At 38.4% G+C, this 16,108-nt stretch overlaps 1 protein-coding gene across 1 annotated transcript in view; it reads left to right on the top strand.

The window, feature by feature from the left end:
* Positions 1-15,679, top strand: part of TTLL7 (tubulin tyrosine ligase like 7) — a 71,783-nt gene extending 56,104 nt beyond the window's left edge. Inside the window, exons 18-21 of the mRNA XM_054072574.1 lie at positions 1,736-1,816; positions 7,364-7,524; positions 9,314-9,487; positions 12,887-15,679. Coding sequence (XP_053928549.1) covers positions 1,736-1,816; positions 7,364-7,524; positions 9,314-9,487; positions 12,887-13,007 — 537 coding nt within the window. The 3' untranslated portion in view covers positions 13,008-15,679. The remainder of the gene's footprint in view (positions 1-1,735; positions 1,817-7,363; positions 7,525-9,313; positions 9,488-12,886) is intronic.
* The last annotated feature ends 429 nt before the right edge of the window (positions 15,680-16,108 follow it).

Genomic DNA, 16,108 nt, shown 5'->3' with positions numbered 1-16,108 from the left:
ATCAGGAAGGTTAGAAAAAAATCAGTTTTCATTGTGGAGAAAGTTCAAACTTTTAAGTAAGCTGAAAAGAATGTTACAATTCATTAACAGTTTATATTTCATCTGATATTGTTAGTGCACATCCTGACACATTTAACTTGCTGTTGAATACTCAGAATGGGGTGCTGCAAGGCAAACTGGAAGTTTGCTGGTCATAAAGAACACCAGTCACACTCTTTTTGGCTCTTCTGGTCTGCCAGCTTACTCTCTCTTACATCCAACGCTGTCCTGAGCCACCTCATTTGGTATCAAGGACATGTGAAACAACGCCTGATCTAAAGGGCAATTGAAAAGCAGCACCGAATATGTGATTGGACAAGGGGGGATGGATTTCAGCTGAAAGAGGGGAGTTTTGGGTGAGATCTTAGGAAGAAATGTTTTCCTGTGAAGGTGGGGAGGCCCTGGCCCAGGGTGCCCAGAGCAGTGGGGGCTGCCCCATCCCTGGAGAGGTTCCAGGCCAGGTTGGATGGGGCTCGAAGCCCCTGAGCCAGTGGGAGGTGTCCCTGCCCGTGGCAGGGGTGGGACTGGATGGGCTTTGAGGTTCTTTCCATCCCAAACCATTCTGTGATTCTGTTCTATGAATATTCAGACATATAGGCAGAAAATACATGGTGTTGAAATCCCTTCTAAGTCTGGTGCACAGAAACTAACATTGGCTTGGAAAAAAAAAACAGTGAAAGTAGAAGTTCTTTTCTCGGTTTAGTAGAGATGTAGAGTGATCTAGTAATTTATATTAACACCTATATTCTGGTGTCATAAGCACAGTCCACAGTGTGTTAAAATTAATCTAATTCACTGTCCGATTGGAAATGTCCTTTGCCCCATGAACTTTAAAAATGTTGGTTAGATCTCTAGTGATCTGTGCAGCTACATCACAGTGGAGAGGAATTATTCTGTGGTGATGGTTGATTTGGGTGATTCTAGAAGATAGTATTCATAACTAGCATATAGTTTTTGTCATCTTAGGGGCAGAAATAAAATGCTTCTTTACATTTTCTTCTTCAGACGTTTTTGTGTTTGTGTGTCTGCACTCCATCTAGTGGTGCTTTCTCATACAACCTCAGCATGGTTGTAAAAGCACTTTCTTGTTGCAGAATTCTTTGGTATATTCGTCTGGCCTTAACTATTTTCTAATGAGAAATAATACTTCATCCTGGATGCAACGTGTGATGGTATATTAGTTGTCAGAGGAGCAGAACTTGTCATAGGTCTGGAATACAATAGAAAGATAAAATAAGAACAGGATAACAAAAATGTGCATTCACAGCTGTCGCTATTTTGGTAGCGCTCAGATATCACAAAAGGAAAGCATTGCAGATCATTTATAGAAAGGATGTTTATCAAGGTTTCTCTAATGCAACAAATATCGCCGTTTGAACAGATTAACCTTTAGGCATTAGTGAACTTGTTGCTGTGTTCAAGGAATGCCGGTTAAATTAGTGAAGACAAGTTTCTGTTTGCTTTGTAGTGTACAGCTGTCAAAAATCAGGTGGAAAAGAGGGTAGAATTCAACTGAAAGATTGAGCATGTCTTTGCAAACGTTTCCTCACATAAATTTTGAAATATTTTTCTGTTTCTTTTAGAGTATAGCTCTTTTCACAGAGGTCTTTTAGATGCTTTAGGAATGCCCAGGAATGAAATGCAAGATTTCAATTGTTTTTATGTGTATTTCTTTTGTGTTTTGCAATGACTACAGATTATGGATAATTGGAAGTATCATAAAACAAAAGTTGCATCCTATTGGTTGATAAAACTGGATTCTGTAAAGCAACGAAAAGTAAGTACACGGGTTTCATTTTTTGAAGATCATCTGAAAGCGGACACATAACAAAGTTTCTGCTGGTGTTTAGCAGTAGCTGGGAGTGACCTGAGCTGCTAAAATACCGGCTATTAACGCTAACTTATATATATCATTTAATTCCATTGCTGGAAATGATGTTGCTCTATATTTAGACAAACGTAATTATCCTGGGGTATAATTTCAAAAACAATATCTTAAAAAATCGGTCTGCTGAAAGCAAAGCAAACAAATAAATGATTGTGCTTACATACTTAATTTTTAGCAAACGTTCTTACAAATGTATTAATTCAACAGGTTTGATTGATAAGGGATAAACCAGTCAGCAGTTTCAGACCGTGTTAAAACTCCATTAGAGTTAGAGATATCACACTTGGTTATTTGACTCTTTGTCCAACGGTATTACAACAGATTTTGTTGAATAAAAAACAGACCTGCCAAGCGAAGATTATAATAGTCTACTCACTGGTTTAGTCTTGCAAAGGACTAGTTATATTTGTTTATCATTCTGTCTTCACTCATCTGCTATTAAAGAATTTTTAATCTGTTCAAAATCTGACGTGTTAATTATGTGTCTTAGTCATATCTGTATGTCATATGTCAGTCAAAATCATCTTCCTGTGTAATATTTATTTTCCTTAATGTAGCAGAAATTATATCTATTATTAATACTCTGGTGTCCCTCAAGCAGTATTTTGGCTCTTTCTCTGCCTCAGGCACTGACACATTAGGTGGATTAGCATATCAGTTCCAGGCATTTAGTCTCGTGTGTGTCTCAGTTTCACAATCTAGTTTTATAGACCATAAAAGAAAGTAACTTAATCAAAATGCTGCATACATGATAAATATTATAATTGGAAAAGGTTGGTAGATCGTTACAGAAGAATGGAAGAACGATTTTGGATCCTCATCTCAAAGTACTTTTTATAAAATCAGCAGTGTAATCCTTACTCTTTCAAATTGTATTTTATTGAATACTGCGTTAAATGCTTGTATTTTCATACTGGACAGAGAAAACATGTCCGTTTAATGTGATGCCATGTGATATAAAAGTATTTGACTATTCAAGTGAAGTTCAGATATTAAATGGAGTGTGTGTCCACACAGCTTTCTCAAACTAAATTAGACATGACAAACTGAAGAAGAAATTGGAAATGTAGGAGGCTGTAATTTAATCAAAATTCTTTTTAAACCATGTCAAGTGGTAGGACAGACCTATAATTTAGCAGAATTATTTCTTATGCCGTTGACTAGAATCAGTAGAGCAACCAACTTCATTGTGTCATTTTTCATTTGATATCTGCAGCTGTTCTGCTGGATGGTCCTGTGCTTAAAATGGTATCTGAGTGCTTTTTAGTTCCAGGAAAGAGTACTGTAATCCAAATATACGCACACGGAGGTCTTTTCTGTTGTGTGCGCATGGCAGTTGTAGCTTTCAGTACAAAACCAGGGTCTTATTAGGGGCTTGTAGAGAATGTTGACATGGAGGAAGAGCTGCTAGAAGGGAGCGGGGGAATATATAGATGCATACACAGATAACAGGGCCCAAAATTCACACCGCAGCAATGGAGATCTCATTTTCTCAGCAGGAATCTTTGGAACAGTTGGAACTGGTGGGTATGTCTCACTAGAATTGCTTTCTTTAATCTACGATGCCACAAGTGGAAAGCAGTCACCAGATTGGGCCCCTTGTGGCGACTGAGATACAGGGCTTTCACAGAAGAATGGTTAAGGTGTCTCTTTCAACCCTTCTCCACCAAAATTAGAGGAAAGACTTGCCACAGGGAGACTGATAAATCTGCCCTTTGAGGGACTGAGAGTACTGAAAGGGGCTCCAGGAAAGCTGGGGAGGGGCTCTTGATCGGAGAGTGTAGGGATAGGACAACGAGGAGTGTTTTTTAGCTGAAAAAGGGGAGATTGAGATGAGATCTTGGGAAGAAATGTTTTGCTGTGCGGGTGGGGAGGCCCTGGCCCAGGGTGCCCAGAGCAGTGGTGGCTGCCCCATCCCTGGAGGGGTTCCAGGCCAGGTTGGATGGGGCTTGGAGCCCCTGATCCAGTGGGATGGGCTTTAAGATCCCTTCCAACCCAAACCATTCTATGATTCTTCACTTGCCCTTCCTAAGCTCCTTTGCCATCTGTCTCAATTCACCTGTGTCTTTTTCAATCTAGTCAGAATTGTCTCCTTTAAGCGTTATTTCAGACAGCCTAAAATTTTGTCCTTTATTTGACTGCATGATAAAGCCAAGGGCACGTGTACAAAGTCGGGATGATGCAGGTTGATCTGCCAGGTCGTTATTAGCAAAACCTGCACAATCAGAAATAGGGATTTCTTTACTCTTCTTTTGAGGAGATCTTTTTACAACTTAAGGACACTTATAATTCCTCAAGCACTATAGGGCCCTTCATCTTTGCTTGCACTAGAAATGATTTGCCTTTTTTTGTTAAACTGCTTTTAACCTCAATCCCTTCAAGCAATCAGATAGTTATTCTTAGAAGGGTAGTTTATAAAAACGGATTAACTTTGACAATGACATTGCAGCCGAGGACTGCCAAATGTGTAAGCTTTTGTTGATTTGAAAGAAGTATGTTTTATATTCCAGTGGGGTGGGTAAAGCAGAAGTGAGCTCAAGGTGGAGAATATTTATGCAAGTAAGGAATCTGTCTCAAAGGTACCTTCTGCAACTTTGTGAAATACAAACCAGAAACTCAGTCCCCTTTACCGTTCTTACTGGGAAGCTCTAAAACATGGGAAGAAAAATACCTGGGCAATGTTCTAGATTTCATGATGTTCATCTCTGACAGGTATATTTTCTTAAGAATTATTCAATATCATGTAGAAAAATTAAAGTTCTACTCATATTCTTAGTGTTTAATATTCTGGCATTTCAGCAGAGGTACAGCAGACATTGAGAAACGAGTTTAGAGTAAGCGAAGGAAGTCGATACATGCTAAAATGAGATTTAGTCTGCCAAGACTTTTAGGAAAAAGAGCCTTTTCTGTGGGTGGAGTTGGGACTGCTTTTTCTTACATCACTTTACACAATTGCTTTAAATGCGTTTGATGGTTACCAGAGGGTCTGTACGTCTTGTTTTGAAAACATTCTTTCATAACATCTTGTTCTGTTGCACCTGGGTAATTGGTTATGTTAAGGTAAATGATGTAAACTAAAATAAACAGAAAGATGAAGGCAAACAAGGAAAATTAACTTAGAAAAATGGAGATGTAGGTTTCGTGCAGTTCCAGCTCTTGTGCAATGCCTTGTCTCTTTTCTTAAGTGGATGATTGAGGCCATGTTTGCAAACTAAGAACGATTAACTGGGACGTTTTCCCCTCTGGCATAGTGGCAATATCAACACAGTAAAAACAGCAAGGACTTTTTTTTTTCCAGAATACCTGGCAGTCTGCAGCTTGGTAGAAGATGTGAGGTTCGGTCCTTAGGTTTTTTTCTACTCCGGGTGCTAAAGTAAAAGAAAATGCTACATATTGACATCATAGTTCTTAGTACGCATCTGTTGGACTAGTGAGAACATCTTTGGTGAAGCACTGGAAGAGGCTGCCCAAGGAAGTGGTGGAGTCTCCATCCCTGGAGGTCTTCAAAAAGTGTGCAGACGCAGCATTTCAAGGACATGGTTTAGTTAGCATGGGGGTATTGGGCTGATGGTGAACTGGATGATCTTAGAGGACTTTTCCAACCCCAATGATTCTATGATTCTACGTTCTGTACAAGGTGGAATTTTTCTATTTTGCAGACATGATAAATAATAGTCAGTATAACGTTGCGAAGAAATGTATAGTTGACCCTTTATGTTATTTAGCTCAAATGGATTCATTCAACCCCAGCTACCAGCCATTTGTTTGGAAAAGCCTTATCAAGCAAGACACAAGGGAAAGGCTGCCTGAGAAGCGGTAGGCTCATGCTGCTAAGGGAATATCTGAAGATCTTGACCCATTCCTTAAGCGTGGGGCTGCCCAAAAATTGGGTTTAGTTCCTGCAGTCACTAAACGAGATCACCACTCTTCATTTACTACTCTTTTAAATGTCACTCTTCAGGAGGAAGAGACCTCAAGTGTGGTTTCAGTGATTCCTAACAGGGAGGACAGCATTGTATTCACATATGTGTGCATATGTGCATGGAATTAGCACAAGACCTACACATGCGGACTAATCCTAGGTCTTCAGAAAAGATCTTAAATAACATGTGAATTAGCGATTTCATTGAGGTTGTCATTATTCGGCATCTGTGTATTTTGTGCCTGTTAATCATTTCTCTTTAATGCACAGCTCCATTGTGCTATTGCAAACATTTGGTTTATTTATGCTTTTTCTCTTTCATCGTGTCTAATCAGTCTATTTACAAACAACGCTTTGTAAGGACCAAAAAATGGAAGCTCTACACCATGTTTCCATACGTTAATGTTTTACTAAATCCATTTAACCCTTTGCGAGTCAGATGTTTAACTGTGTAAATGGGTTTCTCGTGCACAACTGAAAGTGTCCTGGGCAAGTATTGTCGCTTCTAAATTTTAGAATTTGCAACATCTTATACTAAGTAGGTGAATTCCGCCATTGGTTTACCACCCACTTGAGTCTGACTGTTTTGTGGAAGAGGCTGTTTTGCAAAAGAGGCAGTAAGGATGTCTACTTTACAGGAAATCCTAAAATCGTAGAAAGGTTTGAGTCAGAAGGAGCCTTAACGATCATCCAGTTCCACCCCTGCCATGGGCAGGGACACCTCCCACTGGATCAGGAGCTCCAAGCTTCATCCAACCTGGCCTTGAACACCTCCAGGGATGGGGCAGCCACCACTGCTCTGGGCAACCTTCTATTTTTACTAATAGGTTACCTGAACCATAGGCTTTTGTTTAGGACAGATTTTATTGTCTTGCTTTTAAATATAGTCTGTATATAATAAATCCTTTGCATTTCTATAACTGTTGCTGTTTTAAATACCTTACTGGTTATTTTCTTCCTGATTTCACCACGCTGTTTCCTGTGTGAAAGGTAAGCTAAAATGGTTTGATCTAGGGTAGTACTGAGATTCGACAGACATTACACCAAAAGCAGTCTGTAGCTTTTCCGGACATTTAAGTTCTTTATAAAATAGATGATATTTAAAAGGGAGGGGGAAAAGAAGAGATAATCTTCAAGTATGTAATATTTGGGTTGTTAATTATGTTGCTTCTAGTCTGTAATTGTGTCCGTTTTATTTCTTTTTAGACTCCTATCGTCATTCAAATGAACTAGTGTTGAACAGGCTGACAAAAGCAGAAATGAACTTTTCTGTCGTAAAAATGAAATATTTTGATTGAGGTTTGCAAAATGTTATTGACAGAAAAAGTGTAGCATAAAAGTTTGCTGATGAATGCACAAAAATGAAACACAGACATCTGTGGGAATTCATAGCTCTGCAGTCATCTCCGCGTGTGTGTGTGTTTGTGTGTGCGCACACAGGCAATGAGCGAACAGTTGGGTTTGGGTTTTGCAATATGCCTTTGCTTTGATTTCCTTGGAATATTCTTCCCTAGGTTTTGGATATAGTCAGGACAAGCGTTCGCACAGTTCTACAGCGTCTCTGGAAGGCTCCAGACATTGAAAACTTACATCTGTACCGTCTCTTTAACCGTGTATTTAATCGCTTGCTTTGGAGCCATGGTCAGGGCCTGTGGAACTGTTTCTGTAATTCAGGGTAAGCCTATTTTTCTTATCTTGGTAGTCATCATAACTTCCCAATTACAATCAATGCTGGCGTATTTTATTTCTCATTTTCAGTCAACAGAACGCTGTGATACATTGGATTTGTTCTAAACCCACCTGAAGATATAGAATAATTAGAAATTAATAATCTAGGGCTAACCGTTTCAGTAATGGATTTAAACATGTAAAAATCCAAGGAAAAAAATATCTAATTTTCAAAATGTCTGAGCTTTAGGTCGACTCTTTCATTGGATGGTGTCAGTTCTGAGGCCACATCACTGTAAGTGCCAAATCATTGCCGTATCTATTGGAGCTCATGACTTACAAAGGAAGAATTGAGTCACAAGTGTAGCTGACACCTCACGCCAAAGGCAATGCCAGTGCTCATTTTTTGGTGTCATAAAATATAGTAATTATATTCCCTTTAAATAATGCTGTTATTGTTTTGAGTTTTATATTAATATGCAAATCTAATATGAATGAAAATGTTCATTTTTGGCTTTTTTTTTCCTCTACAAAGAATGGTTTTGGTTCAAAATCTTTGAACAATTCTGTTGCTTGCTTGGCTCGGGAGAAGAGTCTTGGAGGCAGCAGAAGAGTTCAACAAAGAGTAGAATTTCTTATCTAGCAAAAATTTAATTCATGCAGAACAAGACTTTGCTGACTCCCAAGTGGAGTTAAATTCTTTGACTCCTTGTAAGAGGAGTTTCTGTGTGAAAGAGTCTAACAAGACTGTAAAAGTAATACACAAATATCCGGTATGTGTAGAGATCACTCTGTATGTTGCATACTTAATACAGAAATCACAGAAGAAAACAGAAGGGCTGTTTGTACCTTCCCAGGATGTTTTTTTGTTCAGTTACAAGCGTCCTTCTTGCTATGAAACGCACAACAGCACCTTTGTAGGAGAGAGGACAACTTCTCAGCATTCTTCTTTTGGGTTCGTTCTGCAACTTTAAAGAACAGATTGCAGTAAACGGGCTGTAATCTGGTCAGATTTTGCACCAAACACGTGTCGAGGTGTATGCAGAGAACTGTTGCCATCTTCTGTGGTAAAACGTACCTGTTTTACGTGGGTTTCCTCAGGTTTGCTGTTTTGTATGGAAAGAGAAATGGCTTTTTAAGAACACAAAAGCCTGATAGTCTGCATTCTGCTGCTGTTGTAGATAAACTTTGTAAGTTCAACTTCATTGTAGATGACCAGATAGAATAAGTAGTATTTGAATGACTACACTGAGCAACTCTCCCTGTGATTATTTGCATAAGGAAGCAGAGCACGTGCTAATCCCCTGTAAATTAATTTCATATTGCTTTCGTAGTATCATGTACTTAAACTGGAAGATCATTATTTTGCTGTGTAGGCGTTTAGGAATAATGTATATTTGTATTAATTCCTTTGCTATCCCATCACATTGGCATTCAGGTGGTAGCCTGTTAAAAATAATCAGCGTTTCTTGTTATTCCTGTTGTAGGACACATATGCAGTTATTTGACAGTAAATCTTTATGTGCTAAACCTAAGTAATGGCCCTATAAACACTTTAGAGAACAAACCAAATGAAAAATGGCTGTGGACATTTCACATATGAAGATTAACTTTGTAATTTGTTTTTTTGGACTCGGCATCTGCATTTGTGTTAAATAGTATAGAACTTCCCTGTAAGCAGGCAAGGTCATGCTTTTTCTCTTGTTCCTCTATTTTTAAATGTGTGATAAAGCAGTAAAGCTCTCGGATTGCAGTTTGTGACAGAAAACAAGAAGTCGTGTCTTTTTCCATAACAGGAGCTCCTGGGAGACAATATTCTGTAAAAGCACAGAGGTGGTGACTCCTGAGCAACTCCAGTGTTGCCAACGAATAGTAGAGCTTTGTAAACACTGCCTGCTGGTGGTTTACAAATATTCATCGGATTCAAGAGGATCCCCAACGGGGTTTAGCACCCACTGGGACAATACAAGGTATACATTTCAATATTTTCTTCCTAAGTATAAATATTAGAACAGGTTTTAGTCTGTGACGCTATCGCTACACTTCTCTTTAAGCCTAGGTCACTATGTATTAAAAAAAAGGCAAAACTCCCAACGTTCCCCTTGGTCCTGAGTTTCTGTTGTTCTAAACTCTCTAGCCCGCTCATGAAGTGCCACTGAAAGAAGATTAGGGATATACGTTCTGTGTGAAACTGCATTCAAGTCTTGGTTGCTTACTGCCCAAGTAGGTGCAACAAAGGCTGTCCATAAAGTGAACTGAAAATTTCCTTTCTTCCCCTTCTCAGATCCCTCAAAGTCACTGATTCCAGATTTGCATTCCTAGAGGTATCTTAACATGTAGGATACTTCTGGCTTCACATTCGCAGTGGGATGCTATAGGGGCACAGCTCCAGCCAAGGGTCAGGTAAGTGCCATCTGATTTACTGTATTGCACAGTTTTGCAAAGTTGATTTCCAAAACCTACACATGGAAAGCTTTATTATTTCGTCTTACAGAGAACAAATACATTTTCAAACCTTGCAAAACAGCATCATATAGTAAAAAAAATATTTGGCACTTACCCGATTCTCCATTAGCTGGTTCAGTTCTCCAACCCGATACAAGAGGGGTTATAATATCGTCAGTAGAGGGATGACTAAAAGTGCCCAACTGTGGGAGTCAATGATCCACCATGAAAATAAGTCCTGGGTGGAGAATTAAATGTAAGATTTAAATTACTTAGGTTCCAAATTCTATCCATAATGGTCATTTGAAGTATTATGTATATAAACTTACAAATGCTCTGTTTATATAAAACATCTTACAGACATCATTTCTTAGGAGGGCTTTGAGTTAAACGTCACGTGGAAAGCGAACCTTTGATATATTATCTGTTACACTTATTTTATGACCTAATTGTTTACTTGCTGTTATCTCAGAGTGGTTCTTTGGCACACCAACCCCGTTTATTATTGTCATAGGGCTCTTCAGGTCCTCCAACATAATGTAAAACCAACCAGAAACTAGATTTGTTTGGTCACAGCACAAGTAGATGAATATTAGCCACAAACCAAATTAAATTCAATATTAACATCTACTGATGTATGGTAAAGTCATTTTGATTAGCTAAGACTAGAAAAATCGTCAACCTTGAAGTTTTTATTGCTTTTGATGTTAATATTGCAGATTTTTTTTCATCATGACTAATGACAAACTATTTAAACTGATGGGATTGCTCTAATGTGCTGCAGCTAAAGAGCTTGCGTTTGGAAGGCAGGGAAAGGGATGGTCCCTTTGAAGTAGAACTTCCTCATCTCCAGTTTCTGTGTTTCTTTGGAGGCTAAATGGAAGTTTATTCATAAATTTCACAGACTAGAGGAGTTTAAACCTTCAATATCCTAAATTTCAGTACATGTGCAGCAACAGAGCATCACAACAGCTCCAACTGATTAAAGTTACAGGTTTTTATATTAATGTCCACAAATGTATCCACCTGTACTGTGGATACGGCAATATGCCGGTTAACTGTGATATTCTGGATTTGTGAAGTGAAAAATATGTGTGGAAAGAAACACTTTTCCGTATTGTGGCCAAGAACTGCAACGTAATGAACTGTTTTTTGAGAAAGGGGGGAAAAAACACAATATTATTTCACTTTTCATCTAGGTTTCTGTAATAATCTTCTTGAATCTCTGTACAGTTGTGTGCAGTGAAAGAAGAGATCGGAGTATAATTTAATAAGTAGAAAAGAAGTAAATTTTGCAAGACTTTATAAATCTAATTTGAAGAACTTTGTTTTTTCTGAGCACAAACCAATTTTTTGTTGTTTGTGTTTATAAAACAAATCTTTGAAACTGAAGCTTTCAAAGATTACAAATAGATACCTCTTTCGCTGAGAAAATTGATTTGTACACGGGGTAGAGGAAAAAAATAATGAAAGAAGCCACAGAGTCCTTTTTTCACTTTTAAAATTCCTATCCAACCCCATCTCCTAGCTGTAAATTCTTCATATGTCATGAAGAGAATGAATAGGAGTATTAATTAATGTAAATGTGTATTAATGCCATTTTTTCTCACAAAATTATAAGTGTAAAGAAAACAATAGGAGAGCTCAAAAACTGTACCAAAATCTCTTTAAAATAATAGCCAAAATCAACCTGTTTAAAAATGCAGACTGTTCATATTTTGAGAAATTCGCTGGTGTTAGAAAATGGAAAAATAATCTACTGCGCGATCTTTACAGTTTGCTAAAGAATCTTATCTCTTATACGTCACATACTCCGGGAAGCACTGGAGTTTATTACTGTATTGTCAGGCAGTGGTAGGGCTCAGCCTGGAGATGTAATGATCAAGCTTACCACCAACCCACACCAAATCAGACTTTATTTTTTTGTAAATTGTTTAATAATTATATATCGATGATGATATTTTTCTAATAATAGCTTTTCTCAAAGCTTAAGCAAACCGACTGCATGTGCTTACTTCGATAGATTGTCTCCCGTTGACAGTGCGATGCTCTTTCTATCTCAGATTTGTAGGATCAGTCTTTTAATCATCATTAATCAATCTGATTCACTAGAATGATACAAAAAGTTCTAAGCGATACTTCATACAGTGCGTTGTGTTAATCCATCCTAACATCGACGCAATTCACGATGAAGTTCTGATTTAGTGTGGATGGAGTTTGTGCACCCTTACCATGCTCATCTAATGACTTCTGCAATTAACTATTAGGACATGATAACATGACGAGATTTAAGAATAAATAGGCATAAGATAAATTATTGCTTGCAGTATTACATAAAATACAGGCTCTATAGTTGCCTGAATTTAAAAGGTAAATAGCTGCTGACTTACTAGGTTGTAGCCTCATTGTTTATTGCTTTAGTAGAGCAGTGATGATGGCGTGTCTGTTTATAGAAAATCAGAATTGGAAACCAAAACTGAACATTTCTGGTTTTTTCCTAGTTAGCTGTTTTTTACAAATTTCCTTTTAAAAGCTGGGTAACATCAATTTCATTTTTTACCCAGTTTAAATTGAATAAATAGTGTTGTAATAACAGAGAGCAATGGATGAAGTACTAATTTTTGGTGGTAGCGTTACGTGGGGCACCATTGTTTTATTTATCTCCTTGCTTTAAACATAGAGAACTGGAAAGATGTTTGATCCTACTACAACATCTTGAAATTTTGGTAAGAGTTTTTCTGAGTTCAGATCTGTTTCCTAAGTTCGCTACTGCCCAACGCCTTGGATATTTTATAAATAGGATTCATTGTATGTAATTTCTTGCCTACAACCATTTTAAGGTATGGCGCGTGAAAAATTAATTCTTTTGTTCTTGAATGTCACTTTGCCTGTAAATTCTGCTAAATTTGTTATATTCTTTCTAGGTATTTATTGCCAGGACCTTCACTGTTCATCATGAGACCATCCTCATCCAACCTTAGCTGCGGTTCCTCTGGAACGCCTCGCCCTAACGTTCTGTTCACACACAGATACAGTCACTTGTGAAGCAAGAGAAAAGCTGCTGCTCTTTATAAATAATGGCACTCCATTCTTTTTTTTAATTGAAATTTGTGATGGAGCTAATTATAAGCACTGTTATATATTTACTACGGTATTATGATAACATTTAGCTGAAAACCTACTGTAAAAGCATAGTTTTTCTGGAAACATAATAAACCTTGTTAAGTTGTTTACACACACACGTGAATGGGTAGATCCTGCTAGGTTTATAAGTAATTCCTTCTGACTAGAAATGTTATTTTTGCGGCAGAATATATAAAACAGAATTGATTTTGAAGATTCTATTACAGTGTTACATTATATTTAAGTACAATACTTTGAGTATTATTTATTGTAAAGCATACTATTTATTGGTTCCAATGTTATTGATCCTTTAACGAGGAATATGATTAAAAATCTGTAGTAGAAGAGTAAAACTGCAACAGACATTGAAAAGAATCTCATCATTTCTTGGAAGTGTTTAAAATAATCCCTAAAAACTCTCTAAGCCCAACCTAAAGCAGACATCTCTTTATTTCTCCTCGGAAATGACGAGATCGGTTAATGCTGCTATTGTTAAAGGATGTGGTATAATATCTTTTAGCCAAAGTGAAGACATCCAGTACACAATCAACAGCAATATCAGTTTGGGCATTCATTTTTTAATTGGATTCTTGTAATCACACGGGTGCCAATGCTTGTTATCAGATTTTCATTCACATTCCCACTGTCCTGTGCCTTTAGGTTTCCTTTGGGATCAAGCAGCCATCTCCAACTCGCACAAGCTTGCGTAGTGCAATGGTTTTTACTGCACAAGCGCTAAAACAGCTGTTTTTGGGAAATACTGCAGCTATAAAGTATTAATTCAACCTTAAACTAATTGGTTTGTTGTAGTTTTTAGTGTACAATCCAGCATCTGCTGTAGAATGTATCCTTGCAATGGACAGTATTTTCTAGATTGATGACACCTTTAAATATCGGAAAGGTAATTAATTAGAAAGCTCATTCCGATTCAGCTGAAGGGCACAAAGAGAGAATGAGCCAAAGCAGGAACCTACTTTTAACAGGACTTGGAACCTGAAAATATCATTCAGGTTTTGCTATTTAAACTCATCCATCCAATTCAGCATTGTGCTATGTGAGCCTTATTCATTAAAGAAATAGTTATTTAAGAAGTCATTTAATCTAGAGCTACAAATTAAGTTTTCTAACTGAGTAACAGAGTAGTTATTATTTACCAAAGACTTGTTTACTTACCAATCTTAACCCTGAAACGTGTTTGTAAAGTATCAATGTATTTCAGGTATACTTAAAAAAAATAATTCGGGGGCTAATTATCCTCAGGAGCAAGAACATATTAGAGGGGTTTGATATCCAGAGATTTAAGAAAAATTTAAGACACTTAAGAGATTTGAGACTGAAGTTGTCTGGAAATGATTTTTTTGTTTAGATTTTATTCATAGTATATGTAAAACTGGGCGTTTGGGTGAGATTTTTTGGATGCCTGTGCTGTAGCGCCTGAGCTCGAGAACTGCAGGATGTGCGATAGCAAGACTTTGTAAAGTTAAAAACACCTCTTGAGATTAGCCAGGTAGCAGCAGCCTTCCGCTCTGGAGCAAGTAGTTTTTATTTTTTGTGGTAATACTAGTGTAGTAATATAGTATATTCACATGAATTGTAAATCTTTTTGATCCATAGAGTGGCTGCTGCTAAAGCATACCCTGGTTATCTGTTAAACCTAATAAAAGCTGTAAATTCTCTATTCTTGGAGCAGGCTTCCATAGTGTTCTGCTTTTGGCCATAAGGATAAAACCAAATTGCAGCTTCGCTTGCCAGACTCAAACAGAGCCTTATGATCGTAGCTTCACATGCCTTTTTTTTTTTTTTTAATTCCCCTTTTTTTTGTCTTCTAAACTCTATTATGATCTTTGTTTTCAGCAGCCGGTGCCAGGAAAGGTCAGGTGGATAAGAATGCCAGCAGAACGAGGGCTACTAACCATAACTATGCGTTGTGGATACATCTAGGGGAAAAAGTACCTTTAGCGTGTAGAGAAGCACACCAGATGATTGGTTTATGTCTGATGTTACTTAGTATATTCACATTTCCGATAACCTTTCCGAAAGTGCTACTGTGTTCCTAATAATATGTGAATCAATACTTGCAATAAATGTGATGCTACGCTTCCCCGCCAGCCCCTCTGAACAAGTGCGTGTGGATGGTCTGTGGGTGAATTATGGGCTGCACCTACCGTCGGACTCCAGATAGTGCCGTAGGTGAAAGCGTTTACTCTTTTCCTTCTGTGAAACAGCAGCATTTCCTTCGTGATCAGATAAGTGGTCCTAGAAAATGAGTCAGTAACTGGTAATTAGTCGTGGCCTTGGGCTCTTGCTGCTGAACCTTCAGCCTGATGACCAGCAGATCTGCTGCTCTCTCCTCTTAACCCCATGAAACCTTTACTCTGGAGGCAACTAATTAATCAAACATGGAAGTGACACCAACCTGCTCGATGTCTTTCCCGGCACAGTAGGGTCACAAGTGTATTTCCAAGTTGTATGAGAATTCTAATTGGAAGGGAAAGAACATTGATAATTGTTTGAAGCTGAAAGAGGGGAGACTTAGATGAGATCTTAGGAAGAAATGTGCGGGTGGGGAGGCCCTGGCCCAGGGTGCCCAGAGCAGCGGTGGCTGCCCCATCCCTGGAGGGGTTCCAGGCCAGGTTGGATGGGGCTTGGAGCCCCTGATCCAGTGGGAGGTGTCCCTGCCCGTGGCAGGGGGTGGGACTGGATGGGCTTTGAGGTCCCTTAACCAAATCATTCTGTGATTCTATCGTAGTTTTACTCTCGGTTGACCCCCTTATAAGACATTAATAAAATAATGCATTTTGTAACGGTGTATGAGAAGTGTTAGCAACTTAAAGAATCTCCCTGAAACAGAAATAAGATGCTCAGTACCTGCAGGGTAGGAACTGTGTATTTTTAGACTAAGAGAAGCCTGTGGGTGCCTCCTGGGGCATCGCTGGGGAAAGGGGACAGGAGCAGGAGTGTGCTAGGAGCGTGGTGGGTCCTCCCCGGTGGACTCAGCAGCCACAGAGGCGTGAGGTGCTGGT

The sequence above is a fragment of the Cuculus canorus genome, chromosome 8, assembly GCF_017976375.1.
Source record: "Cuculus canorus isolate bCucCan1 chromosome 8, bCucCan1.pri, whole genome shotgun sequence".
NCBI lineage: Eukaryota > Metazoa > Chordata > Aves > Cuculiformes > Cuculidae > Cuculus > Cuculus canorus.
This window is presented reverse-complemented; position numbering and strand designations above follow the sequence as displayed.